The sequence below is a fragment of the Myiozetetes cayanensis genome, unplaced genomic scaffold (assembly GCF_022539395.1).
Source record: "Myiozetetes cayanensis isolate MyiCay16 unplaced genomic scaffold, myiCay2020 scf4, whole genome shotgun sequence".
Taxonomy (NCBI): domain Eukaryota; kingdom Metazoa; phylum Chordata; class Aves; order Passeriformes; family Tyrannidae; genus Myiozetetes; species Myiozetetes cayanensis.
This window is the reverse complement of record NW_026087631.1, coordinates 40,859,014-40,886,856: the sequence shown is the minus strand read 5'-3', so window position 1 is coordinate 40,886,856 and position 27,843 is coordinate 40,859,014. Positions and strand designations below refer to the sequence as shown.

The 27,843-nt window shown below is 38.3% G+C and overlaps 1 protein-coding gene and 1 long non-coding RNA gene across 2 annotated transcripts in view; one reads left to right on the top strand and one right to left on the bottom strand.

The window, feature by feature from the left end:
* Positions 1–11,415, bottom strand: part of BNC2 (basonuclin 2) — a 325,106-nt gene extending 313,691 nt beyond the window's left edge. Inside the window, exon 1 of the mRNA XM_050328920.1 lies at positions 11,323–11,415. Coding sequence (XP_050184877.1) covers positions 11,323–11,325 — 3 coding nt within the window. The 5' untranslated portion in view covers positions 11,326–11,415. The remainder of the gene's footprint in view (positions 1–11,322) is intronic.
* Positions 11,416–12,155: 740 nt separating this feature from the next.
* Positions 12,156–19,400, top strand: LOC126647179 (uncharacterized). The gene is made up of 3 exons (XR_007630518.1): positions 12,156–12,263; positions 15,409–15,711; positions 18,153–19,400. It is a non-coding gene; the product is annotated as an uncharacterized LOC126647179 (long non-coding RNA).
* The last annotated feature ends 8,443 nt before the right edge of the window (positions 19,401–27,843 follow it).

Here is a 27,843-nt window from a genome sequence, read left to right as displayed (position 1 = left end):
CATATATAATTCCATGGGACCCAATGAGATGCATCCCAGAGTCCTGAGGAAAATGGCTTATGCAATTGACAAGGCACTCTTCATGATACTCAAAAAGCCATAGCAGTCAGGGGAAATCCCTCTTGACTGGAAAAAGGGTAAGACTGAACCCATCCTGAAAAGGGTCGAAAGGAGAAAACTAGTAATTGCTGACCTTGCAGCCTCCCCTCCATGTCTGTTGCATGAGATCATGGAACAGACCCTTCTAGAAACTGTGCTAAGGCACATGGAGGACAGGGAAGTGATTCAAGACAACCTAAAGAAAATCTTGCCTGACCAACTTAATGGCCTTCTGTGATGCAATGATTAAATCAGTGGACAAGGGAAGGGCTATGGATGTCATCTACCTGGATTTACATGAGGCCTTTGACACACTTCCCCACAACAGTCTTCTCTCTAAACTGAAGAGATATGGATTTGATGCATGAGGAATTGGTTGGATGGTTGCATCCAAAGGGTAGTGGTCAACAGTTCAATATCCACCTGGGTATCAGTGACAAGTGGTGTCCCTCGTGGGTCCATACTAAGACCAGTGGTCTTCATCAGTGGCACAAACAGGGGATGGAGTGCACCTTAGGCAAGTCTGCAGATGACACCAACCTCAGTGGTGAGACTGATACACCTGAAGGACAGGATGCCATCCAGAAGGACCTGAACAAACTTCAGAAATGGGCCCATGGGAACCTCATGAGGTTCATTAAGGTCAGGTGCAAGGTGCTGCAGCAGGGCTGGGGCAACCACCACTATCAATACAGGCTGAGGAATTAATGGAAGAGAGCAGCTTATAGAGAGTGACTTGGGGGACTTGGATGGATGAAAGGCTAGACATGATCCACCAATGTGCACTTGCAGCCCAGAAAGCCAACTGCATCCTGGGATACAAGACTCCACCTGGAGTGCTGCATCCACCTCTGGGATCTCTGGCAGAGAAAAGACACTGACTTGTTTGAGCAAGTCCAGAGGAAGCCACCAAGTTCATTATAGGGATGGAGCACCCCTCCTATGCGTAAAGACTGACAGAATTGGGATTGTTCAGTCCTGGGAAAGAGGGGGCTTTGGGGTGATCTAAAGACAGCCTTCCAATACCTGACGGGATTCTACAAGGAAGATGAAGAGAGTCTTTCAACAAAGGAACGCAGTGGGGGTGTGGCTTCAAACTGAAAGACAGTAGGTTTAGAACAGGTACTAGGGAAAAATGTGAGGCTTGTGAGGCACTGGAAAAGGTTGTCCAGGTACACTGTGGATATTCCACCCCTGAAAGTGTTCAAGGCCAGGTTGGATGGGATTTTGAGCAGTCTGGTCTAGTGGAAAGTGCCCCTGCCTATGGTGGGGGGTGTTGGAACCAGATCATCTTTACGGTCCCTTCCAATGCAAACCATTCTATAATTCTATTCTTTTGCTTGTTACAAGGCTACATTTGTGCTTCTTTGTTATAAACTTATGACTACAACAGCAAAAACAATCTTGAAAACTGCATTTGAAACTGAAGATGAATAGTTGTATCCCTCACACCCTTGAGGCTTAAATCTATAAACGTGAGGACAAAAGCAGTTCTCTTGACTCCACCACTCAGCAAGTTTCTCTCTTGAAACCAATTGATCTAGTGTGATTAGATTCTTCATGGATCTAGCAACAACTACATGAGAAGAGTGATTTTTTTTGATCCTCCGTGTTTAACAGTGAGAAGACACTAACTGCTTGTATGTTCCACAGGTTTATCTAACGCACTTACAAATCCTCTGTAGAGCATAGAGACTTCAAAATGCTTCATAGAACTCATACATTATGCAAAACTCATCTCACCATATTACCCACACCTGTGAACCATTTAATAGAAAAAGGACTGTGAAATTCCACATCCAAGTAACATGAGAGAACAGGAAAGTTGTGCAGAGTTGGAAAGAGACAAGCCTCTTGCCCTGCTGCTAGGGTGACTATAGAGAAGCCTTTTGAAGTTCTTCCAACATTGTACTATCAGCCTCGCCCACCTCCTTCTCTGTTATCACCAGCATCACAGAGCCTTTTCACCACTTATTTTTAAAAGACTACTACTAGAGTATTCAAAAAGGCTATCAGTCAGCAGATGGTGAACAGTTTCTTGTCATTTTCTGACCCCCAAACCAAGCCATAAAGAACCAAGTAGCTCACTCTCATCCCTGCTACTGTCATACTGACACCACCAGTCCAAAAGTGTCTGTTCAGGAACTGAAGAACTTCTTGCTTATAAAGAATCATTTGATAACCCAAATCCTTTACATATATCAGCTGATAAGTGAAATTTACCACTGATATGCAAACTAGTACAAGTAACATGTGCATAGGAGGAAATAGAGAACACTGTAAGTCACCAAAGGCAAAAGTTTCAAAAGTAGAAGTTAAAAAAGAAGCACAATTTAAGTAATGGAATAGAAACCTTTAAATCACACATCACTGATTTGCTATTGCTTCCTGTTCCTACTTAAGTTCCTTGCTGTCTTACTACATGAATTGTATCAGCTTAAACTTAAATTCACTCAGAAATCTTAAGTTACATAACATATGCAATTTCACACATTGCTTTTTAATATTTGCACCAAAGTGTGAAGAAAATCTTAATGCCAGTTTGTGTACTAAAAAACATAAATTACTCAGCATCTTCACATTGCTTATATAATCACTTAGCGAACTGGCTTGTAGTGTCATTTTATTTTGATCAGGCATATTTTATGGGACATCAGAAACAATGTACCTTCAAAAGCCATATTAAAATACAGCTGCTAACTGAAATACAGTCATGGTATAGCACAGAAGAAAAGTTAAAAGTTTTCACTACTATTTATGCAGCATTTACTCTTTTTTTCTAATTCTTAGCATCTTTAGCACAACAGCAAAACATTTTCTATCATGGTCTCTAGGACTCTGCACAGAACTTCATTCTGGAGAGTTAAGTATTATCAGTAGATTTTTAGAAGCATATAATTGGTATCAGAACGATATAAAAGCACTGCCCAACTGTATTGTAGACTATAAATTACTGTACATAATAATAACTCTTCAAACATACAGATGACGTATATGTCCATTTGCTAGTATTAGGAATATACCTGTATCTTCACAGTGAGATGAGTAACAAAATCTTTCTTTAATAAAATTGGCACACTGCCAAAACAACACCAATGGAGTTGGACCAGCAACACTTTATCAAAACAACTACAAAAGTAATTACTTAGCAATGAAAATTGACATGTCTTAACAATAAAAGGGAAAACAGCACTTTCAAGAAAATACTTTCCTTAGTTAAAAAATGGCACTAATCAGGAGTTCCAAATTAATTTACCTGAAATTTATTGAACCTCAACTCAATTTCAAACTAGTTTTATTGCAAAAAATCACCAGGCTAGTTGCAGTAAAGAAAATTGGTTCATCATGCTGAGCACATCTTTCTAAATGTCAAATGCTACATTTCAATAAGAAAATTTATTTGATTCCTAAGTGGCCCTTTCATCTTTGATTTGGAAACCATGTAGTAAGTTTTAGACTCATCAAAGCTAATATCAGTCTAGTAATGAAAGGATGTTTTAAACTAAGGGTACTTGTTCCAGCTCATGTCTGAAGATTTTGTTCCCTTAAATATTTGTCTAATTCAAATCAAAAAATCTAACAGCTTCTCTTTTAATTTGAGGTAAGCAGAATTCAGTATCAGCATTACAAATGTCTTGAGTGTTTGAACGAGAAAAACAAAAAGATTACTTTTGCTGAATTTTCTCTTAAACACATTTTTCTTCGGGTGCACTTGTTTCTACAATCAACTACTATACTGCTGGTCACTTTGGATTCTATGTTATGAATTAAAGCAAAAGGTGCAGTCACGCTTCACTTCTTTAATATCAGAAACGTAAAGAAGATCTAAAAAGCACAAAATTCCTATTAATAAATGATAACCACTCATACTTTCTGATGTCAATCTAAACAGTTGAAATAAGAAAGTTTTAAGATTTTTCCTGTTGCCCACTAGATTTATAATCTTTAAAATCCTCTTAGCGTGCCATATGGAAAGTTCAAAGGAGGTGACTAGATTTTATTCAACAGTTTCATAAAACTTTAACTCCACTGATTTAAATGGCTTTACTGCCACTTTCAACCTTGCTGAAAAAACAGGACTAACATGAGACCCTTATGCTTTAGGCAGAACTAAGGGGAATTATTAAATTATAATTTAACTATAAATCTGTAGGTCTGATTTTGTTTTGACCAAAATTTCCTTATAAAATTGATACGAAGTTGTGTATCACATTGTTATAATAATACTGATAAAAATGTGACTAAAATGCATTCTAAAAGGTCAACTATAGGGAGGTCAGGAATAAGCATGTATTTTTTTTATTACTGCAAAAACTGAGAGCTCAGAGTTCAGCTGGATTTGGTTAATAGTCTAAGTAAGATGGGCTTCAAGGAACTTCAGAAGCAAAATGTATTCACGGATTAAATGGAGAAGGTGCCTCAGCAGAATGAGGAAGTAGTGTCACAACTAATAATTTTGGCTCTTCAGGTAGTAAGTGTAGAATAAAACTTAGATGCACCAGATATTCTCAGCCAAATTTATGCCTCAGAAAGGACTATGACAACCAAGTGTGAATTTGAAGTTTTACTAGAAGGAATACTTCAAAATGCATTGCAATTCGTATTTGGGTTTTTTTTTTTGTTGTCAAGTAATGTGAAAGATTTTCAGATTTTGATCCAAAAAATGAGTAAATAGAAACAATGGTCATAAAGGGTATTATGGGGACTACTTCAAGTACACTTTAGCTTGAAAACTTAAAAGTGAAAAGCAATACATTTCTAAGTCATAGAAAACATTTTTCCCTTGTAAATGGCACTTAAATGAAACTTAACATGATTGACAAGTACCTCACAAGCAAGCCTTGGCAGCACTTAATGAAACTCCATCTCTTTGCCGTTTTAAGCGAAATTCCTTCACAACTGTTTGTCTTTGCAATAACTCCTACAAAGCTCATTAGTGCCAGCCTTGCTTTATCCCCCATGTTGTGCATTTATCCCTGGGATGCATTATCAACATGTGGCACATGTCCCTGACATGCACAGAAGAGTTGCACCCCAGGACAGCAGCATGCATGACAATAGTGTTGACTCTTACTCCTTTATGGTTGCTGGGATGTAACTGAGAAATCTAATAACTGTGACAGTGGGCCTTTAGGTTTCTCCTTGCCTTTCCAGACAGTGAAGCTGCACAGACACTAATGAAAGGTTAAATGAATAGGAATAGCTGACAAGAGGTACAATAAAGAAGGGACTTGGTAATCCACAGACACTGAGCAGAGATCCTTGGCTCAAGCAGAGAAAGGACAGCACATCGTCAAGTCACAATATTTAAAACAGCTTGCTATACACAGAGGCTTTTGTGTCTGGGTACATGTCTGGCTTTGGAAGAAAAAAAAGATACTGAAAAGAAATTTCAGCATGGGGCACTTTGGCAAATGTCAGGTCACAGAAAGGGAAAAATGTTTTCTGTTTACTTTTACATCTTTGTATTCAACAGTAAAGGGCATTGACTAAGAACACAAATAAAAGTTTCAAAATAATACATATTTGACAAATATGATAAAGTTGCACCATTGATTCAGTATGATTCCATTTGACAGCATGATGGGTGTTGTACATACACCCAGCTTCATTTTCACATGATAACAGTTAGTAATATGCTTTGCATACCCTCTAAAACTTTTCCCTAACAGGCCTAACTTCTACAGTTTTATATGCAGCAGAACAGTAGACGTAACCAATTGTAATACACTGCAAAAACATAGCTAAACTTCCAGACAGTGCAACAGACCATGGTGACTTAAAAACTTTCTAGTGGTTAGCTTACGGCATTTTGATTTCACTTGGCTTGTGACTTACAAATCATAAAGAACATTCTGGTTCTCATAATTAAAAATAATTGCAATGCCCAACTTGGTTTTAAAACTTATCTAGCTTTTTATAATTTTCTACAAAAATGTGATTTAAGTACATAGTAGGTCATTAAAAAAAAATTAAAGAGAAACTCTCAAAAGAACTCTCTAAAGGAACAAATCAGAAGCATATCTGATTGTTACATGAATTTCTGTGGGTTATTTTTACATAAAATATTTCAAGAGACATGTACTGAAATAGATGCTGCAGATGAAAAAAAGTTCTCTCTCAAAATCCTTGATTTACCTGGAATAAGAAAAAAAATATTTACATACGTAACTGGGGTATAGAATATACATAACTACAATATGTGGTGAGAGTACTATGAAAAGATTCTAAATAAGAGAACCTCTTTGAAAAACTACATTAAATCACAGAAGAACTCCTGAGTGTACTAAGAGTCTAATAATCAACAAATAAAGGGGTTCACTAGCACGGCATATAATGAGAGCTACTGTGAGACAAATAAAGACAAATCTGATAGTTTATCTCACTGGATTATACCATTTACTTAAAGGGTAAATAAGTTTGTCCAAAGTAATACTTGTAAAAGTTGCCACGTAAATATTAAGCAACAATTACGATCAATGAATTTTTAGAACAAATATGCCAGAAATTAGGTGGGATGAAACTGACAAAGAATACAAGGTTTAGACAGATGCTTTTTATTAAGTCATATTAAGTGCTATTCCTCTAAATTAAGTACAAATTCCTGGCTAGATTAGGAAGTGACATACATTTCCAAAATGACAGATATGCTCTATTTGTTTTGTATTTTATGAGGAACCTTTTGTATTTCCAGACATGCACACTTTTTTTTTTCATACTAATAGTGGACATTAAATCAAATTAAATCATTAAATCAAAAGCTCTGTGCAAACCAGCAGACTGAGAGTTAGGACTCCTTCATTAAACAATACTCAGCAAAGAAAATGTGTCACATTATAGTGACAGTGTCCAAAGTGCAAAAGGGAAAGGGACACTGTCATGAAACACCCATCTTTGAGACAAAAAAAAAAAAAAAAAACCAAACTGTTTTTTGTATAAAATCCAATGTTTTACTTGGACTTTTTAAAGTTTAATTGCTTTGCTGTTGGTCATTTCTAATTTGTTTGAAATTCAAAAGATCTTCAGTCAGCTTCAAATCCCACTCACATACACATATATGTAAAACAGAATAAAGACATCTCAAAGTCTAATTTCTAGATCTTTGGCTCTGAAACAAAGTCAGAAATCAGCCCTCCTTTATTCAGAGTATTTTTCCCCTTTCTTCTAGCCTCTCGTTTATCTAATAAAATCATGAAGCTCCCTCTAGCTCTGCAGAAGAGCTTAACTGACCAATGATCCTGTACAGTTCCTTTCCACTTTCAAAAGCAATTCTGAGAGAGAGAGTGAGAGCAGTATTTCCCTTACATAATAAGTGTTCATGTTTCCATTCAGCAGTGTTTTCAATTCTACAGCTTGAAAGGATGTGGATAATATGTGAGAACATCTGCTATGAAATACAGAAAGTTAAATACAGCTTATTATTCTTCAGCATACTTAAGACCCTCTTAATCATTTCCAACTTACACTGTATTTACCAAATTCTGGTTTGAAATCTTACATTGTTTGACAACCTAGTCATGTATGTATTTAAACACACACATACATACACACACAAACACACCTCCATTCCACTTTCCAATTATCAAGTGCAAAATCATGTAAAAAGGACTAACAGGCTAATACCATAGCCCCATTTAGAGACCAGATCTTAAGTATAGAGTGCCTTAGTTAAAACCAATTTGTTTGTATATGCTAGTTTTCCAGAAAACCAGTAATGCCAGTGGTAATTTGCTGACTGTATTTTCACCTACCATAATATTTACACATACCATTTGTAATGGCTTTTATTGTTTAATCTGCACTGCATTTCAGTATTGGATACTATGGAATTACAGTTATTTAGCAGGCTGTAAATAATGGAGTTGGCATGTGCAATTGATATTTAAAGTGTCTTACAACAACTGTAAAAGCCTCATTACAGACTAGCAAATCATTTCTAACAAGCAAGTTCAACTGACAAACACCAAAGCAAAACTGTAGTCTATGCTGCACGCATGTTTGTTTTATTTAAGTGATACACATTTTATGCAGTGTGCAATGGACCATCCATACAAACTTTAAATAAGAAAGAAGTTCCAAAGTAATATGGTTATTGTGAAGCTTTTTAAAATCAAACTGTAATCATAAAAATAAAAGGAATCCTGAGTAACAACAGAAAGAATAGCTTACTTTCCCCTCCCCCTTTATAAGCTAGTGTCCAATTTCTTCTTTTCTGAACAGCTGTATTATCCAACTTAAGTTGCTCTGCTAATTTCAGTCCCACAAGGACTAACTTGGAAGGCAAAAAAGTACTAGAAAAGATCAATTTGCTGGGAAAGATCAAATGAGAAAACTGTGGGGACAGCACCAGGTCAGAGTATGAAGAACTAAGCAGACCTGTTCTTCATTAACTTGAGCTCTCTTGGGATGTCACACACTACCTGTCCATAGGCTTATTGAACTGCCTAACCCTCATCTCTGTACCATTCTTCTGGGCCCAAGTGAATCATATCCTGCTGCTGACAAGTTAGCAGGGGACTGCGGCTGCAACATGAAAGTACTTTTCTTTCTTGTCTAAATCAGGCAGATTTTGAAAAGAGGACACAGCACTGACTCGTGACATGGCAAGATGAAATGAGAGGTCTGGGCTGGTCTTCGAGCTCTGTAGATAAAAGTAATCAAATGACACTCCTGGAATGCAAATTGGCATTCTTGACTGCAGCAATTGCACAACCATGAAACATCTCTGACAGCAAGCAAGATTAGGACAAAATGTTATGTAAAGCACTGAACTCAAAAACTCACCAGAAAATTCAAAATGTAATACATTTTAATATAGCAACAGTCATCTCTGCTTTTGTCTGTTTCTTTACATTATTTACTGTAATCACATACCCATCTTTCCAAAATGCCTCGATAGTAAAAAGGTAATGTGATTAAAAGCATAGTTCTGCTTTTTTTCCCCCTAAAAGTCACACTATTGTATTTTTTACAAAATAATGTACCAAAGCAGGGTTTTTCAATCACATGTGCAAGATGTGTGCTTAAGGAACACTTTCAGAATCCCAAGTCTTAAAAGGAGTTTCAAAATTTGCTCATAACAAATGAGTTTATAATTTACACTTAAAATTTTCTGCATCTGGATCAGGTAAAGGTGAATCATTTGAAATAAATTGTAAATCTTAAAATTCATGTTCTTTAGGAATTTAAAGGAGAACATACATAGAGTTCTAGATGGTTCATTAATACTTGGCAGCTTAAAATGAAACTACAGTGTATCAGACAGCTCAAATGCCCCATTAAATTTCAGATTAAAAAATCCTGCAATTTTTAAGGGCAAGGAAAGTTCCACATACTTTTACAGGAACTTGGTATTCTTGTGCAGATCTGCTGATCAGGCTTATTAACTATTACTGTCTGAAATGAACTCAGTAATTAAACTGTGAACATTTGTACTCTGAAACTATGACAAAAATGCTACCCCATTTTAAAATTCATCTAAGGAGATGGGTTATTATACAGAGGGGGAAATGGAAGAGATTGAAAAATAAAAGCCCACTTGCAGTAAAAAATATTTCAATGACTGCTATATACAGCTAACATACAGATTAAGAAAAGAAATTTGTAATATCCTGCTTTGATTTCATACTTAAAAATAGCTTCAAACCATTTTAACCATCAGCCAGACACTCACACAAGAAGACACTCATTGCCACTTTAATCCCGGGTACACCAGATTACTACATGATGCCTTTTGTGCATCAATTTTACAACAGCTTGACTCTAGGGTAAATGGGAACCATCATAAATCGCATGCTGCTTTCAAACCCACTTTAATTTCTGTCAGCATTACTGCAACCACAGTCCTGGGCACATGCTGCTTTTTCCCCCTCCCTTTTTTTTTTTTTCCTTGTTGTCTACATTTGACAGTTGCATCTCCTACACTCCAATTGTGGCTTTGATCACTGAAACAAGACATGTCATGTTAGGGAGAGAAGGGAAAAACACAAACCCTCCATTGCAAACTCCCTTCATTCACACAGACGTACACTCTACCTATAGTTTGAGTGCTGTGTATACATATATACATGTATGCATACACAAAACATATACACATGTAAGTATATAAGAATATATACATAAAAATATATATATACACACACTTGTGTGTGTGCTTGTACATATGTATGTGTATATTCAAGGCACACAAGACAAGTCTCTAACATCCCTGGAGTGCGGTGACAAAAGCTGACTGAAAGCAGAGCAGTAGTCAAACGGGAAATATGGAAATATACTACTTCACTGAATATGGGCTGATCACTGTCCATCACTAAGGTTGATCCACGTGTTAATACGAACAGTTACCATTCTGCACGTTACGTATAGTCATGTCTTAAACGAGGTTTTCCTTCACAGCTGTTTAAACCTATCCTCACATCACGACCCAGAAAAACAGACTTCAGTAAAATGAGGTCCTCGGTCATTTCGCTTTTTAATTTTTAAATTAAAAGGTCGTGAAAGCCAAAACCCTGCATTGCAAAACCCCCTGCTGTAAAGGAGACGAGCATTTCCACAGCACGTGAAATAATAAGAAAAAACTTGTTCGAAGTTGGTTGGGGGAGGGTTTCTCCCTTTTTACAGTCAGGGCATCGGCACAACTCTGTTCTGTTAGGAATCGCTGATTGGAGAGGTGCAAACTGCAAGCACATGCACAACAAAAAGAAAAGAGTTTCGGAGGGAAGGTGGATTTACACTCCTGTCTCCCTGCCGCAGGCGTTGTTTCACACGCAAACACACAGCTCCTTCCAGGCTCTTAGAGGTTACCTTTACATTGCTGCAAAACTCACTCATTTCCTAGCAGAAGGTGGTGTCCAAAACAGATAGACCACCGTATGTCCGATTCAACCACTTCACCTTCACTCTCCCTCCGTTCACACTCACTCTTTTTACGTTAGCCCCTCATCTTTAGTGAAGGCAAGGAGGCGGTAAAAAGCATGTGGTCATCCCATTTCAACCCCCCAAACTCACTTAAAGTTTAGCACAGCCTCTTAGGCATTTTTCCCCCAATCCACGCAGCACAGACCTGATTTATTATCCTCCTCCTTTGCCCGGCTGCTTGTTTATTTGAAGACTGAAACACACCGATAGCGAGCAGGGCTGCTTGTGTTACTGCACAATTTATTAATCAAATCAAACCAAAGTAAAGGCTAGAATGAAAACGAAAGGCTGCTGGAAACTTCTTACCATCTCTGCATGCTGGTTGTCAAGTGCACCCCCTGTCTCTCGATCTCCTTTCAGCGGCAGTGCCTGCACCCTTCCTTTTGCCTCTGGGTTTTCAGCGCCTCACTCACTCTCTCTCTTTTACCCCCTCTCTTTCCGTCTCCCCTTCCGCCCCCAGGTGATTTGAACTAAAACCGGAGATTTAAAAAAACAAAAATTACTTTCCCTCCCTCAAAACAAACAAACAAAACCCACCAAAACAAACAAGAAACCCCCAGCAGCAGCAGTGAGAGTCTCTCTCTTCCCCCCCGCCCTCTCTCTGACTCTTTCAAAACTTCAGCCCTCAAAGTTCAGCCCAAGCAGCAGGGAGAAAGAGAAAGAGCTTTCAGCGGAGAGCTGGAAGTGATGGGAGGAGGGACCCAGGTTCGGGTCAGAGCCTCCACAGGTTGGTTTGTTGTTGTTGGGATCTTTGGCTGGGGAAGGGGAGGCGGCGGGGGGAGGCTGCGAGCGGGTCTGAGAGGGTAGTGCTGCTTCCTCCCAAGTCTGTGCTCTCGGGCAAGGGCGGCAGGCAGGGAGTCAGACGAAAGGGGTAAGAGCAGTCGGGGGGTTGAAAAACTAACTCCCTCTGCCTCCTCCCTCCCCCGCAAACTTTCTATGCCGGGCGGGGGCAGCGGCAGAGGCCGCCCGCGCCCAGCTGTCAAAAACACCCAGCGGCCGCCGCCAACTTCGTGGCGAGGGCGGCCAGCGGGGGCTGCCGCCCCCTCTGCCCCCTTTCGCCTTCCCGCTCTTCCGCCCGCCTGCCCCTCGCAGCGGCTGCGGTCCCTCCCGCTGCTTCTCCTCTTCTTTATCGGCTCCAGGCGTCACTGGAGCGAGCGAGAGAGAGGGCGGCAAGGCGAAAGCAAGCTGGAGGGAGGGCTGAGAGGGGGCAGAAAGACGGCGGAAAAGAGCGTAGCCCAAACGAGGGGGTAAGGAACCGGAGGGGGAGCGGTGAGAGCGTTAGAAAGGAAGCGAAAAGTTAGGCAGAGGAAAAGTTTTCGCTCGTGGTGCCGCTTTCCCGCTTCCCACCCATTGCTCCATCAGCTCTCGGGACTCTGCTGCGGCGGCGGCGGCTGCTGCTCGGTGTGGGATCTGAGGAAATTTTTTGTAAAAGGGTGGGATTTTTTTTTTTTTCCTGGGGCGGGGGGGGAAGGGAGGCGGGAGGAGGTGAGCCGTCACGGTTGTACGTTCGCAGGGAACAGACAAGAGTCACATCTGTGTGTGACACGGAGCCAAACCGAGCGAAACCCTGCCCCGGCGGCGCCGTGGTAGCGCAGCCGCCGCGGCGGCCCTGGCTCGGCACAGCGCAAGCACACAGCGCCCGGCCCGCTGCCGCTGCCGCGGGGGGACGGGCGGGGCGGGCCCTCCGCGCCCTCCCGAGGCCGTAGGCGGGCCGGCCGCCGTAGCGCTGCCTGGGGAACCGCGCGGCGCGGTGTGTCCGCACTGCCGGCCGTCTGTGCCCGCTTTCCCCTCCGAAACCTTCCCTTACCGATTCGAAGCGCGGTTCTCCCACGCGTGCCCCGCTCGCGGCGCCGAGGGGGTGGCAGAGCCTACCTGCGTCGCACGGGCTGCCTGGCCGGGGGAGGCTGGCAGGGGACTGACTGTCAGGCCTCACCTGCGGCACCGGCAGCCCGGTCCGTCCGGCTCCTGCCCTGCCCGAGAAGGCGCTGAGGGTCACCGGTGCGGTCAAAGCCGGCTCCCCTCCTCAGGCGCCGCATAAACACGAGGTTTATACGCGAGGTTTGAACGCGGCCGGACCGTTAAAAAGTGAGCGTGAGGGGAACTTTCCAGGCACTGTGGAACAGAGACAGCACATTTTGCTCCCTTTTGGTGTAGCTGTACACTTTGATGACCTAGCACTTAGATAAATTGAGAGGAGATGGGAGGTAGCCGATTTACCCTCTCGATTTTTCCTGCATCTGCTATGGACTAAAACCCACAGCAAACTCTTCCGGTAATGAAGGGCATGTTCCTGTGAATTACCAACTTCCCAAGCTTGTTAATGATGCCTTAGGATACCATATTTGCCATTTTTGTTACTTGTGCGTTTCTTATGTCTGTCAGAAGAGAGAAGGGTAAATGATCTATACTTATACATTGTCTATGTAAAACTGGTTTTCATAAAAATTAATATTTCTTAATGTCTGTGTTTCTGTGGAAAATTCATTCTGTTTTCTGGTTATTCATCAGATACCTTCATTAGACATAATATGCACGAGCTTATGGACAGGATTTGCAGTGTCCACACTTCATCAGGATTAGTTTTGATCCTTGAGAGCATGTTTCAGGCTCTAGACAACGATTCAAGAGGATTTTGCATTTGTCAGGATTTTGATTTTTTTTTTTATACAAGCACCCTGACCAATGAAGAGTTTGAGTAATTTACAGTCATTCTAAACGAAAAAAAAAAAATCACAGGACTAATTAAGCCATGATTTTATGCATTTTCTGTCAAAGGGGAGAGATAAGAAAAACCTTGTTAATTATTTCAGAGTCACATTTTATCGTACATAAAAACGCATTTGCCCTTTTGAACCAGGGAAGGGCCAAGAAGTTGCCAAAAAATTATGTTCACACAGCCCCCTCGTGGTCAAAGCCTTCAGAGCCTCACATACGCCTCTGTTCACACGAAGCAAGGAAGGTCCTGCCAGCCTGATGTAGGTTAAAAATAAAGTGCTGCAACCTTGGCTTGCAAAAGGCATGGCCACCTGCTAGAGTAAAGATATGCCATGCCCATTACAAGGCTGATCTTTACTGTGCAATTTCACAGAAGTGAATCAAAGGTTTTTAATGGTTACAGCTTTGTGAAATGAAAGGCTTATAGTAGGTATACAGCCACTGACCTGAATTTGAAGCCAGCTTTCCTTACAGCATTGGAAAAGTGTTGTGTTTTTTTTTTTAATAGGGGCTAGACATTTGAAGGATATATTTCTGTATGCACTACAGAAGTAGATTACAGTGATAGTAACCTATATCACACAATAAAAATTTCTATCTAAGTCCTGATCTGTGTTTTCAAATACCTTGTAAGCGTAACACAATCATTAATAGATTCCAGTTACGTTATTTTTAAAGGACCTTAAGTGATTTTATATGGAAACTAATAATGCTTCATGGAGCTACTTCTTTGTTATCTTGCTTGATATTTGATTCAGCATTTTTAAACCTCTCTCTTTTTTTTTCTTCCACCTGTCAATAAGCCCATGGCTTTCGTATTGACAATATATTACAGCCTCTTGAAAGCTGATGAGGAGGTAAAATAGCTGGAGGCAAGTTGGCTGTTGGGAGTTCTGAGTCTTGGGTTGGCAGTATGGGATTACAGGATAAACATTGTGGAGTAAAACATTTGTGCTCAAAGGATCATCAGCAAAAACCATTTTGGTGGCATTTGAATATGTAACATCATTAGACTTCAGACTGAACAAGCTCTAAGTGCTTATTTTGCAAAATTTCACATTTTTCAGAGTCATGCTTTCGGTCTCATGCAATAGTGTTTTCAATTTCTATGGAGTTCTTGCTTTCAAATTTGTCTATTATGTGATATATTCTGAGATAAAATTAACAAGATAGGATCACTATTAAATTACTGTACTGTACACCTGCACAGTGACTTTTGTTTCTCTATAGTGCTGTAGTGACTGTGAAATCAGCACATCATTGATGTTGCAGGAAATGACAACGTATCTTTACTTGTAGTTCAATGAACATTCAAAGGACAGCATACGGACTCATGATGTGCCACAGGACTGTCTTATGACTTCTCAAAATATGTACTTATTTTAAATTTTGGATATCATATGTAAGGTTTCAGAGAGTAAGAGCAAAGCCTAAACTTTTCCTTGCTTCTTAGACTAATGGTATTTGTTTATAAAAAAAGCAGCATATAACAGCCTCATGTCTATAAATAGGAATATCTATAAAGCAAGTACTTTCTCACTGTAGTTTTCCTTCAAAACCAGCTATAACCACCATAAAGAATTAGTAGTACTCTTTGGTCTGAGATTCATTAGTGTAACAAAGTTAGACAGTAAAATAATTTTCTTCTGGTTTTTGTTTGTTTGTTTTATTTTCCAGATTGGAGCACCAAGACATTGCAAATTAGAGTCAGAGTAGAAACTGTAATTTGAGAAGAATAGAAGCATAATACATCTAAATTGTGATGTCTCCAGAATGTGGTATTTTTCTGCTGTCTTGATCTTCCTTCTCAGAGAAGGAATTTATGGTTCACTTGTATCTTTTGCCCATTTTGCAAATCTGGTGATGCAGTCCAAAGGATGTGCCCAACAGAGCAAAGGTGGGACATAATGCACCAGAGGCCTGAAAGGGGCTATAGCAAGATAGCAAACTGAAATCCTCCGCATTCTGATGGGTGGCAAGGTAAGAAAAAACACTTCTAGAGAACAGTATAATTGAAATGTTAATGAAAAAAACAGTTTACCAATAGAAAGAGTCTCCAGCAGAGAAATTATTCCCAGTCCTGAATATGAAACCTGTTGTCTGTAATCCACAATTTGTACAGGGGCAAAGAATCCAATCCAAAAGTAACCATCAAAATTTTAGACCAATACCATTATGAAGTCATAATATGGTTATGCATTTTATTTAGGAATATGGCTGTAGCATCCATATACATACTGAATGTTTGTATTTAGTTGCTATGCTAAGTATTACTTAAAATAGTTAGCCTGGCTTATAGCATGACTTACAATAGATAGGCTCCTACTTCCTATTAGAGATTCTTCTTTTCCCTTTTTTCTTTTTAATTTTTCCTCTTTTTAGGCATTTTTATTTGAGTTTTATTGCTAGTTAGTCTATTAGATTCTGAAATTTTGGGAGAACTTCAACCATTGTCAAGAACCTAATTAGAAGATAATATCTGATCATTTGTTATTAAAAAAAAAGGTCTAATGATTTCTCTGGCAAACTATAATTTCCTGAAAGAGTTTGAAGTTTGATCTGATATAGGCAGAGTATCAAAGATACTCCTTCTGAAGAAGTTCACCTAAACTTAGCTATGAACCACCAGAATCTGAGACAAGAAGTGGAAAACTAGGGACCAACTGAAAACGTTAATAAAGTCAGTTGCACAGGATCACACAAGGGCTTAGGTACAGGAGTGGAGTCTAAGTCTCCCGGGTGGAGTTGAACTGCTTCATCTGCTGTAACTGTAGTTCTAAACTTTAGCATACAAGGCAATCCTTTTTGCTTAGGGAATATAATCCATTCTGTGTAGTTGATACAGACAGATCTTGCAGGGGGAAAACAGTACATGATCATACAATTTCAGACACTATGTACTCATCACATTGAAGGGCTGAATTAATGATGTGTAGATGCTCATAACATTTCCTAACTTCTCAACATACAACTTTTTAACCCCTGCTAACAACTGACAAAATTCAGCATTAAGTTCATGAAACTGTCAAATAATAAACTGATATTTAAGTGTTCTCAGTCAAAAAGCATTTTTGTCATTGAAGAAGTGAAATAAGAGCAGCTCATTGTTTCCTTTTCCTCTTGCAATAAAGTATTGCAGGTGATTCAAAGTCTTTCCAGCACTTAAATGTTGTGAGGTCCTCCCAGTCATAACAGTGTTTTTTGGAGATGAAAAAAGATTGTCAGCAGCATGTCCATCTTTTTTTCTTTTTGTACCATATCCTCTGTACCCAACCCTTTCTAACACTCTTTTAGAGGTTTCTATCACACAGTTTGATTTATCCCAAACTTTCCCAAATGCATTAGCAGATGTTCGTAAAGACAAATGTACTTCCAGTCCTTTATGAGCTCAGCTGAAAGAGTATATATTAAAAGCATCTAGATATAGATGTTACTTTGTAGTTCTACAACATTTTTTGTAAGGGACTCTAGAAGGTTTTAAACAGGAGCAAAGAAACAAAACTGTTCAACCCACTTTTTAGAGATGGATGGAATATGGTGCAATAAGTTTCAGCAACTTGCTTAAAGTAGTAAAGAAAGAAAAATACATGTTTCCGATTTATTTGCAGTTTTATTATCATTCTTTCTTCAATAAGAATACATATGTTTACATTTAAGAGCTCTCTAAACTGAAGTTTCTTCTTTCTCTGTTGTCACTTCCAATCTTTGTCCATCAAGACTGTTTTCTATAACTTAGTAATTGCTAGTCAGAGACCACACGTAGTGTTCTCTATGCATTCTGGAATACGTTTCAGCTTATCTCATATAACACTTAAGGGTATTTTTCCCAAGTGAATCTCAATGTTTTTCAGTTCTCTTAGTGTTTTACCATTTGTTTTCCTTATTACTCCAGTCAAAAGGGATTCCCTTTGAGAGTTAGTTGTAAGCACAGTGGGAAAGTCTCTCTTTTTTCTTATCCAGTTCAACTGCTTTAGTCTTGAACTTTGTTGATGGGATTTTACTTCTTTTATCCTGGTATCCTACAATGAGCATTTGTGCACTTAGCTTGATCTCATAAATTGGTTTTAACAAATAAAATGCCCCAGTCACAGCTAATAGTGATTGGTGGCTCAGTATCTTAAAAACAACAAAAATGTCAAATGTAAATTGGTAGCACAAGTCATCTTTCATGTCCAGGCTTGAAAGATTACTGCTAAGACTTTACTACTTTTAGAAAAATTATTTTTTCTGCTATTCACACCTTGCTTAAATGGAGGCTTAAAAGGGATGTGGCAATCTACCCTAAGTACAGTACAGAACATTAGAGTGAGCTTTAAATAATGTGGCATATAAAGATTACTCATGCATTACAACTTCTTAATTCCTTTTTATTTTTAATAATTGCTTTAAAAAATAAAATACTATTTGATCTTCATGTCAAGAGAAAGAAAAGAAGGCAGAAGAATCGACAGCTTGATACTTGCCTCTCTGCAAAAGACCGGCTTTTGGATGTTGACCTCTCTTAGCTGTGGATTCAGCAACTCAACCACTAGAAGATAATACGTCTTGTTTGAGCCTGAACTTGATTGTAAGCCTCACATTGAAAGATCTAGTTAGAATGCCAGGTACTCTTGCTGATTTTTAGTATAAACACTTTGTTGAGGAGACCTACTAGACTTCCTGTATTTGTTCATTTTGGACAGGTAAAATTGCAAAAAGAAGGTGTAGGCTTTGCTATTGGAATTACCTTAAGTCTAAGGACCCATGAGAAAACAGAGAATTAAAATATTGTACTTTCCTTCTTAAAGTACTTTTTCATCCACTGGATCATAAGCCAAATGCTATTTGCAGTTGACAATGCTATCCAGATAGAACTCTGAATTTCCTTTCTGTTCTTTGGCTGTCCCACAAGTTTGATTTCACATCCAAGGGGTTAGTCTTTGGCCTTTCACCATTTTCTCCAAGTTTGTGGCCCCACCAGTGTGTATGTGTATATATATCTGTGTGTGTATGCTTGTATATGTGTATTGTATATATATGTGTGTGTATACACATATAAATGTATTTATGTGTATATATATGTATGAAATTAATAAAATTATTTTATTCCATGTGTGTATGTATGGAAAAGTAGAATAAGGGAAATAGTGAGTGGTTGGCTAAATGGTTCATTTTAAAACCTCAAAATGTTTTAGAGTCAATTCAGAATGTAAGCATGAGTCTTTCACAATTGGTAACTTCTAGTTTGTGAGTTTCAATTACACAGGGCAGGAGAGTCTTTTGGTATATTTGTTGTCAAGGATAAAAAAAATTATTTTCTACTGCAAAGTCCATTTAGACTTGTGTCATTCACCCTATAATGCTATTAATTAATATCTCTGTTCAGGTATTAACAGAGGTATATACCTGAATATACCTAGAGCTAGATATGAGTAGGACAGGGCAATGGCTCTAATGAAGAAACAAAGGAAGTTACGATTTGAAGGACTGCAAGGAGCTCTTATTTGTGAAATATTCTGACAGATAGATGGACTGTTCATAGAATATGACATTGTAGCAGCTGAGATTTTCTTTGTAAAATTATGTTGTATATGCTGAATAATTTAATTTTACTCTATTTCTGATTTCTTGGTGTATCTGAAAGGTTTTCATATGCATGTATTCTCTGCCCTATGACTTCTGCAAATGAATACATTGTGTACAAGCAAAAGCCATTTTATGTTTGATACACATAAATAAAAACAGTTGTCAATACTCTGTTTGCCTGTGTGATCTAGACAGCATGAATTTTAAATTTTAAGCAGTTCCACAACCTGCCCCAATCGAAGGTGGCAACACTGTTTCACAGATCACTTTGATGAGGTCAAGTTTCTTCTACCTGACCTGTTACTGCCAATTAATGGGTATTGCCCTGATAGCAAACTAAATACCTTGCTACTAAAGAAGAACTTCCCACAAGCTGTGAGATAAGAACTATGACAACTGTTAAAAAATCAGCAACGTGGGATCTTCAGTTCAGTGATATGACTAGCAAATATTTAAATTTAAAATATGAGCTTTACTATTCTCTAGTCTATAACTGAATAATCGCAGAATTAGCTGAATCTTCAGATGGTCTAGCAGATACAATCTTATGGGTTTGATGGTATGGAAAGTACATGAATCCAATCTTTATTGTCAGTGCCTCCCATAACATTGTAGCTATTTCCTGTTTGTCTTTAATAATAAAGGATAGCTCAGGGTTTCAATATGTTTTCTTCTTTTTTTTTTTTTCTTTCTACCTAGAAGTTTAAAGAATGGTCGAAATAAAGTCCAAGTCACATTTGTAGAAGGGTGCTGCAGAGTTACTGTCTACACTCTTCTAAATAATTTCAGATATTGCTCTTAAAAGACAGAAAGTATTTCCTTATAACTTCAACTTCTTTTGTGTTCTTATTTCTTTTACAAACCAGCCATGTGCACACACACACAATCATTTCTTAGTGCTTTGTAAGAGATGTTAATAGAACTGAAATAATTGCTTTAAAATTGAAGATAAAATAAATTCTACATTTGAAAGGAAATATGATCTTTAATTGAAGCACCATATTTATGCAGAGGAAAGACAGAAACATCTGGTCCTCCACGTATAGTTTTAGGAGGCATTTAATCAGGAAATCTGTTGTAGAAGCATACCAGTGGATACATTTTTCTAGACTCCAGAGGAAAGTGTTATTCATCAGGTGTGCAGCTACCTCAGAGTCTCATTTTTTTAAGAGAGGGGCATCAAAAAAAAACCATAATGAGCTACTTCTAGCTCTAATAATACTTCACTCTCTGTTTACCTTATTCAAAATGATATTACTCACCTCCAGCCTTCAAAATATTTAATGGTATTGCTATAAAGGCTAGGCCAATAATGTAGTTTCTAAATTATACCAGCAAAAGTAAATTCCTCCATATAAAATAGCTACATATTACTGGTATCATACCTTTTAGATGAAAAGCCGGTATTGTGATGGTGAGCAGGAGACACAAACCACTTAGCATCACCACTGTGTATGACAAGCATACATTATTTCATTTTGAACTGGATCTGAGCAGTCTGAATGACGCCATGAATTTATGGAATTGCAGAGTTTTGGATCTGGATCAAGTTTCAGGACTTATAATCTAAGAGAAGATTAGTACATGTGGAACATCTCTATGAGATGTTGTTTTAGAATTTTCTAAAAAATCCCACCGTACCCTCCATAAGTGGCCTTTAGTGCCCTCCGGTACTTCACTGCCTTTAGTGTTAGATTTTCCTAATAGCTAAAAAAAAATATTTTTCCTGTAAATAAACAGATTCCTACTTGTCATGTCCTAAACAGACTTCACAGCAGACTTCTGAAGACTGGAAGACCTTTCTCCTGTTCTTTTTAGACTTCCACTTCCCCCATTGACCCAACAATGCCTTTGCCTTCAAACATTTCTCACAGGTTGTATTTCTGAAAATTATTAGCACTCTTAATGCTTTTCCCTGAGTACTACTCAACTTACCTTAAATGCCAGCAAGGTCACTAGTCTGATTTGCAAATAGTTCTCTAGCTTAAGCTTTATGTGATCCATAGACAATAAAGTAATTACCTAGTGTATTTGATGTACAGTATTCTTGATAATGCAGCTGAAAATGGCATTTGCCTTTTAATATCATACTGATCTAGTCAGCTTATGTTCCACTCTAACTGGATATCCCCATCCGTATTACTGTGATACACAGTATTCCAAGATGCTTAGACTTTTTTTTTTTACCTTACTCTCTGTTCTTTGCCAGTAACCTTTAAACAAACCTTTCTTAGCTACTCTCAGTTTATAAAAACAACATAAAATATGCTTTACTCTGTCACCAAAGTTGTTACTAGAATTATGATCAACCTTATAATTTTCAAAATTTCTCTGTTCCATGCCATTTGTTTCAAGACACAGCTGAGCCAAGTAGTCATGACTCTGCTGATCCAAAGATTATCAGCTCAGTTAAAAAAACAGTACAAATGTTATCAAATAGGACAGAAGCTAAACTAATAAATGCTTTTACATGACTCTTGAAACCTATTGTAGATAGTTTGCTGCTTTTGTGCAGAATTAGCTTGTATCCTGAAAATCGTATTAATTCAGGTTTAACTACAACCTTGCCACCAGATTTACTCTGACAAACCAGTGAAGACTTGTGCATTTTTCTCTGAAAACTACCTTATAAGACCTATATAGAATTATGATTTTTGAGGATGCTAAGATCTCTCTGGCATGACATAGAGCTGTACATTCATTTAGTATTAGTAGAAACACTTAAATGTTAGTAAAAATTAAATTAGATTTCCCATAATGAAATATTCTCAAGTTTGAAAAAATTATTTAAAATTTCTTGGTGTTTCATGCATAGCCTCCTTCTTTGTAAAATCACCCTAAGAATGGCAACAGCTTTACCTTTTCCTGCTGTGCATCTTCAGAGAGTCAAAGATGAAAGCTGTTATATAGATAAGAACATATCTGTTTGGTCAAGTAAGCAGAAGCAGGGAATCAAATTGAAGTCTTTTGCACTGTCTTGCAGACCACCAACTACAGCGAAGATATTTGGCTGGCTCAGAAATAACTCTTGATAATTAAGTCATGGTATCCTCAAGAATCAATAATTTTAGGACTGAGGGCAGGATAACTGTTTTGTGTTCTTGTAAATCTTTCAAGATACTAATTGTGATCACAGTATGAAAGTAGAGATCTATCTAGAGTGATATTCAGTAAATGCATTTCATATCACAGACAAAACTAGAAATTTTTGAAAATTACAGGACTGTCTGTTTGGAGTAGAAAAATATTTGTTTGAAGAAATGTGTTTATATAAGCAACAAGAATAAAAGTCAAACAAAATCAGAGAGCTTTCAGGTAAAGGTTGCCCTACTATTCATGCACTTGCAAAGCTGCAAAGCTTACGTGTATATTAGAAGAAATTAAATTGTCTCACAAAAACAGTACTAGGCATCTGAATTTGACTTTTAAAAATTGCTCAGCATATATTGGTTATAGTATTTTTTATTAGTTCAGAGCCTTAAGCATAAATGCTTTCAAGCCATGCAGGGAACGCAAACAGACTCCACATAAAGGGAAGCTTGGATCTATAAAACAAATCTGTTAGGTAGGTCAAGAGTATTAAATAAATTCACCTTACATTTTAGTGCAGAATTTGGGCACTAGGGCATACAGGGAATGGGCATACTTCATCCCCATTTGATAATTTGTGGTAGTGTTCATGTGTCTTGTGAAGTCCCCTCAATCATTTGTCATTAAAATCAGTTCTATTGGCAGTCAAGTTTCCATGCTGAGAGCTAGGAAGAAAAATATTTATTATGAAAGAGATATACAGCTGCCACTACTGATCCTGCAAAGTTTATTTTGGACACCCTAGATTATGACTTTCTTTTCTCTTTTTTCCCCACTTTTGGGTAAAAGCTTGGGTGTCTGCTTGAAAAAACAGGTCTCCAATGAGGGTAGAGAGTGCCCATTTGTTACCTTCTCTGTGTGCTGTTTAGGCTGTGTAGTTTATTTGAGATAAACAGCAAGACTGAAAGCATTATTGTTGTTGCTGTTGTTACTTTAGATAACTAGGTGTATATTCTTTGATTTTCACAAACATAGGACTCTTTAGTGTAAGGCACCACAATCAAATTCAGACCATGTCAATATCTATACTTTAAAATAAATTGCAGACATTTACTATATATCTTAGCTATCTTATTTTTTGTGGTATATTAAAATAAATTCTGTCTTTGCTTTCTCTTAATAACATTGATAGGAAGTCAAGTAAGTGGAAATAGATAATATTCAAAATTTTGTTGAATGCATGAAGTGAACAAAAGTAACTGCTTTCAGTTGTCTTAGAAGGAACTAGTAACTATTTTTCAAACACTTCAGGGAAGTTCATGTTGATACTGTCTAATAATGCAGTTTACATTATTCTTAGTAGATCAGCCACAAAAACTGGTTGATCGACAATCAAAGTTATACAAAAAGTACATTGATGTTTAATTATAAGCAAACAGTTTAAAGAACAGCTGTGAACATGAATCATTCAACCACCAATAGCTAGTAACACTGCTGCACTTCTAGACAATTTATGTGACTCGGCACTTAGTTTCGTCCTACTGCAGAATTTTGTTGATGAGTATGTGAAATTGCTCAGAATTGCTTGTCGCAGTGTATTTTGCCTTCAATACTGGTCTAATGCTTCCGAGTGACTTATATAACTACATGCTTCCTATCCTTGATCTAGTTTTGTCATTTCCTCATGTTTTCTTTGGCTTCTGCTTTTCCAGTCACCATAGATGGCTGTATCCTCAAACTCCCTCCACTTCTGCTATATTAGGTGGTATAATCTCCAAAGACTAATAACACTGAGTACAACTTCACTTTTAACCCTCATGCCACATAGCTTTTACTCTCTCCCCTTATATACAGAGATACAATTTCTTCCCTGAATTAAAAATAAGGAAGATGGAATATTTGGATGACATGGAAATATATGAATTACTACACTTCTTTTCTGAATAAAATAATTTATATAACATATAAACATATATATATACATATGTGACATTAATAAATATACTTCTCACTTTGGAGTGCCTTTTATTAGTAGCAAGCATGTATTCTGAATCAAAGATGCTATCAACGTCTATTATAAATTCCTTGTATCAACAAAAGTACTTCTCAAGATTGCACTTATTTTTACATATTAAAAAATACTTTATTCACAACTAGAGGTACATACCAAATCTGCAAGTATTAGAAGCAGTTACTCTAGAGAAGGAAGGTCTCAAGGGGCACCCCGGGGATTCTTGAGAAAATTGGGTTCAATTTTTATTTCCTTTTTATTATTTTTGCATGATCTAAGACAATTTACAGTCTCTTTGTAGTTCAGTTCCTCTGGTATAAAATGGGTATTACAAGAAGTTTCCAACTTACAGGAGTAGAGAGATGTACACTCAGCTAAAATTTTGAGATTAAGACAGTGATCATTAAATTGGCTCATGGGTTGAGCAAAGGCGGTAATAGTGAATGAGGAAACATCAGACTGGTGACCTGTCACTAGTGGGGTTCCGCAGGGCTCCATCTTGGGCCCTGTGCTCTTCAACAGCTTCGTAAATGACTTGGATGCAGGACTGGAAGGGATACTGAGCAAGTTTGCAGATGACGCAAAAGTAGGAGGAGCTGTTGACTCCCTTGAAGGCAGGGAGGCCCTGCAGAGAGACCTCAACAAATTAGAGGACTGGGTGATCACAAACGAGATGAAGATTAACAAGGGGATGTGCCGGATTCTGCACCTGGGATGGGGCAGCCCTGGACGTTCATACAGACTGGGCGATGAGATGCTGGAAAATAGTGCTGTGGAAAGGGACCTGGGGGTGCTGGTAGATGGCAAGTTGAATATGAGTCAGCAGTGCCCTGACATCCAGGAGGGCCGACCATGTCCTGGGGGTCATCAGGCAAAACATCACCAGCTGGTCGAGGGAGGGGATTGTCCTGCTCTGCTCTGCACTGGGGTGGCCTCACCTTGGTTATTGTGTGCAGTTTTGGGCACCACAATATAAGAAAGATATTAGGCTATTAGAGTGTGTCCAAAGGAGGGCAAGGAAGATGGTGAAGGGCCTTGAGGGGAAGCTGTATGAGGAGCAGGTGAGGGCACTTGGTCTGTTGACCCTGGAGAAGAGGAGACTGAGGGGAGACCTCATTGCAGTCACAACTTCCTCATGAGGGGAAGAGGAGGGGCAGGCACTGATCTCTTCTCTGTGGTGACCAGAGACAGGACTGAGGGAATGGCCTGAAGCTGTGTCAGGGAAGGCTTAGGGTGGGTATTAGAAAAAAGTTTTTCACCCAGAGGATGGTTGGGCACTGGAACAGGCTCCCCAGGGAAGTGGTCACAGCATCAAGCCTGACAGAGTTCAAAAAGCATTTGGACAATGTTCTCAGGCACATAGTGTGACTCTTGGGAATGGTCGTGTGCAGGGCCAGGAGTTGGTCTTGGCAATCCTTGTGGGTCCCTTCCAACTCAGTATATTCTGTGATTCTGTGAAATACATTCCACTGGAATATTGCAGCTTTTAACAAAAAGAAAAATTTTTCATCTGTACAGGATGTTAAGCTTTCTTGAGATTGTGGAATTCTGTGCAAATCTTACCAATTTCTGCTTCAAATACAAAGTGCATTTGTTACCTCTCCTGTAGGGCACAATAAATTTTTATACAGTTGCAGAAATATTCCAAAATACACCAGTGCACACTCTCCTGGTGTTAAGAAGAGCACAATAGATGAGAGTTATAAATTACATCACTGAGACACTGCTGAGATACAATTGTGATAAGAGCAAGGAAAAAGCTCACTGTACAGAATCTATTTAATGTCATGTAGCAAAGGCAGATTAATGGAGATTAAGATGCAAGGCAAACTAATCATCTGTGTGAAGTTCTCTGTTAAATGAAAGGAAAAAAGTTAGACATGTAGAACATAAAAAGAAATATAAGAGCTTGCAGATGAAGTAAAAAGCAATACATAACAGAGAAGGATGCAGAGTCTCTGTTGCTTTTTCCTACTTTACTTTTTTGTCATTTTTCCAAGTAAAAAGTTGTATCTGATGACTGTTACTGGTATAGTATATTAATCCTTTTCCACAATGTAATTTACACATTTTCTTTCCTGATTTGAGGCATTTATCCAACTGTCTTTCAAATATTTTAGTTTTTTTACAGTATTTCTTGTTTTTCACTGCTTTTCATTTGTCTACCCTCAAACACCTTTTTTTTCCATTTGCTTCCAAGCCAATATTTGATGCTTTTAGTCATATTCACTTAGTTCTGTATGTTGAAGAAATATTTACTTTAAGATTTTAACACTACCAAAAATTATACTAAATACAACATAGCTATTAGGGAAAAGCAATCAAATAATTTTACATTGAAGAACTAGCATGTACAATGCTATGAGTTGCATCATGTCGTAAAATAAAATGCTGTGGTGATGGTCATGACGTCTAAGATGGATTTCATTTTCTGTTTGGATGCTTTTCTTTCTTCCCTAAAAGAGTGCTCAAAAAAAAACCCATTAAAATGCAACAAGCGAATCATATGCCTTTCTAACATCCGGGGGCAAAAAAGGTTCCTGATCAATTTACTTCCTACTCTAGGTCTATTTATTTTATATTACTTCAGAATATGACCAGGAATGAAGACTGTGCAGCAACCGAAGATTTCTAATAGTGCTTCTGCATAATTACTGTGGACCGACTTCCTTCATGGAAGTCAGTCATTCATACAGTACTCAGAGAAGGCACCAGCTACATAGTGGACTGTACCAATTCACCAAGGTGGGTGAAGCATTTGGGTATAAAGGTGTTCAACCTCAGGGAGGGGAAAATCTGCAGATTACAAGTGGTTAGAAGAAGTATTGATAAAAACAGCAAATCTGAAGCGAATAAAGTGACAAATCTGAAAGGGGATAAAGAGAAGAAAAGGGGCCCATCAGGAAGATAGCAGCTATGGTCTCATGGCAAGCATGGGCAGAGAAGATATCAAGAGGTATTAAGTGGGACTACTGAGGGACTGATACTGATATGTTAGGGTCAGTTATAGGGTCACTGATTGTGGAAAATATTCAAAGGAAAATATACATGGTGAAACATCTAGCCCGCTAGAAATCCTAGAGATTTTTAGTCTATTTTTCAAAGAAGCTATGTACTCAATAAATATCAGAGTAAAAATAGCGTAAAGAGACCAAAGAGCTGCTACAAACACAAATACTAAGTAATGCACAGCATACCACAGATGAACAAACTCATGCCAGCAGAAATCAAGCGTCAGAGAGTATTCAGCTTCAGAGGGCACACTAGATGATAGGTGTAGAAGCCCATGGGATTATTCTGTATTCTTTCATACTACCTATGTAGGGCATGGAAAGTATTATGCTAATTTAAGAGATTATTTACTTACTAGAAACCTGTCAAATGTCAGTGCAGCATTCAAGATACAAAGCTGCAAGGACATAAATTGTCATGCTTTTGCTACTCAAAATAGTGCTGATTCTACTGTTCAGGAAGTAGATTTTTATGGACTACTATGTCCTTGGCCA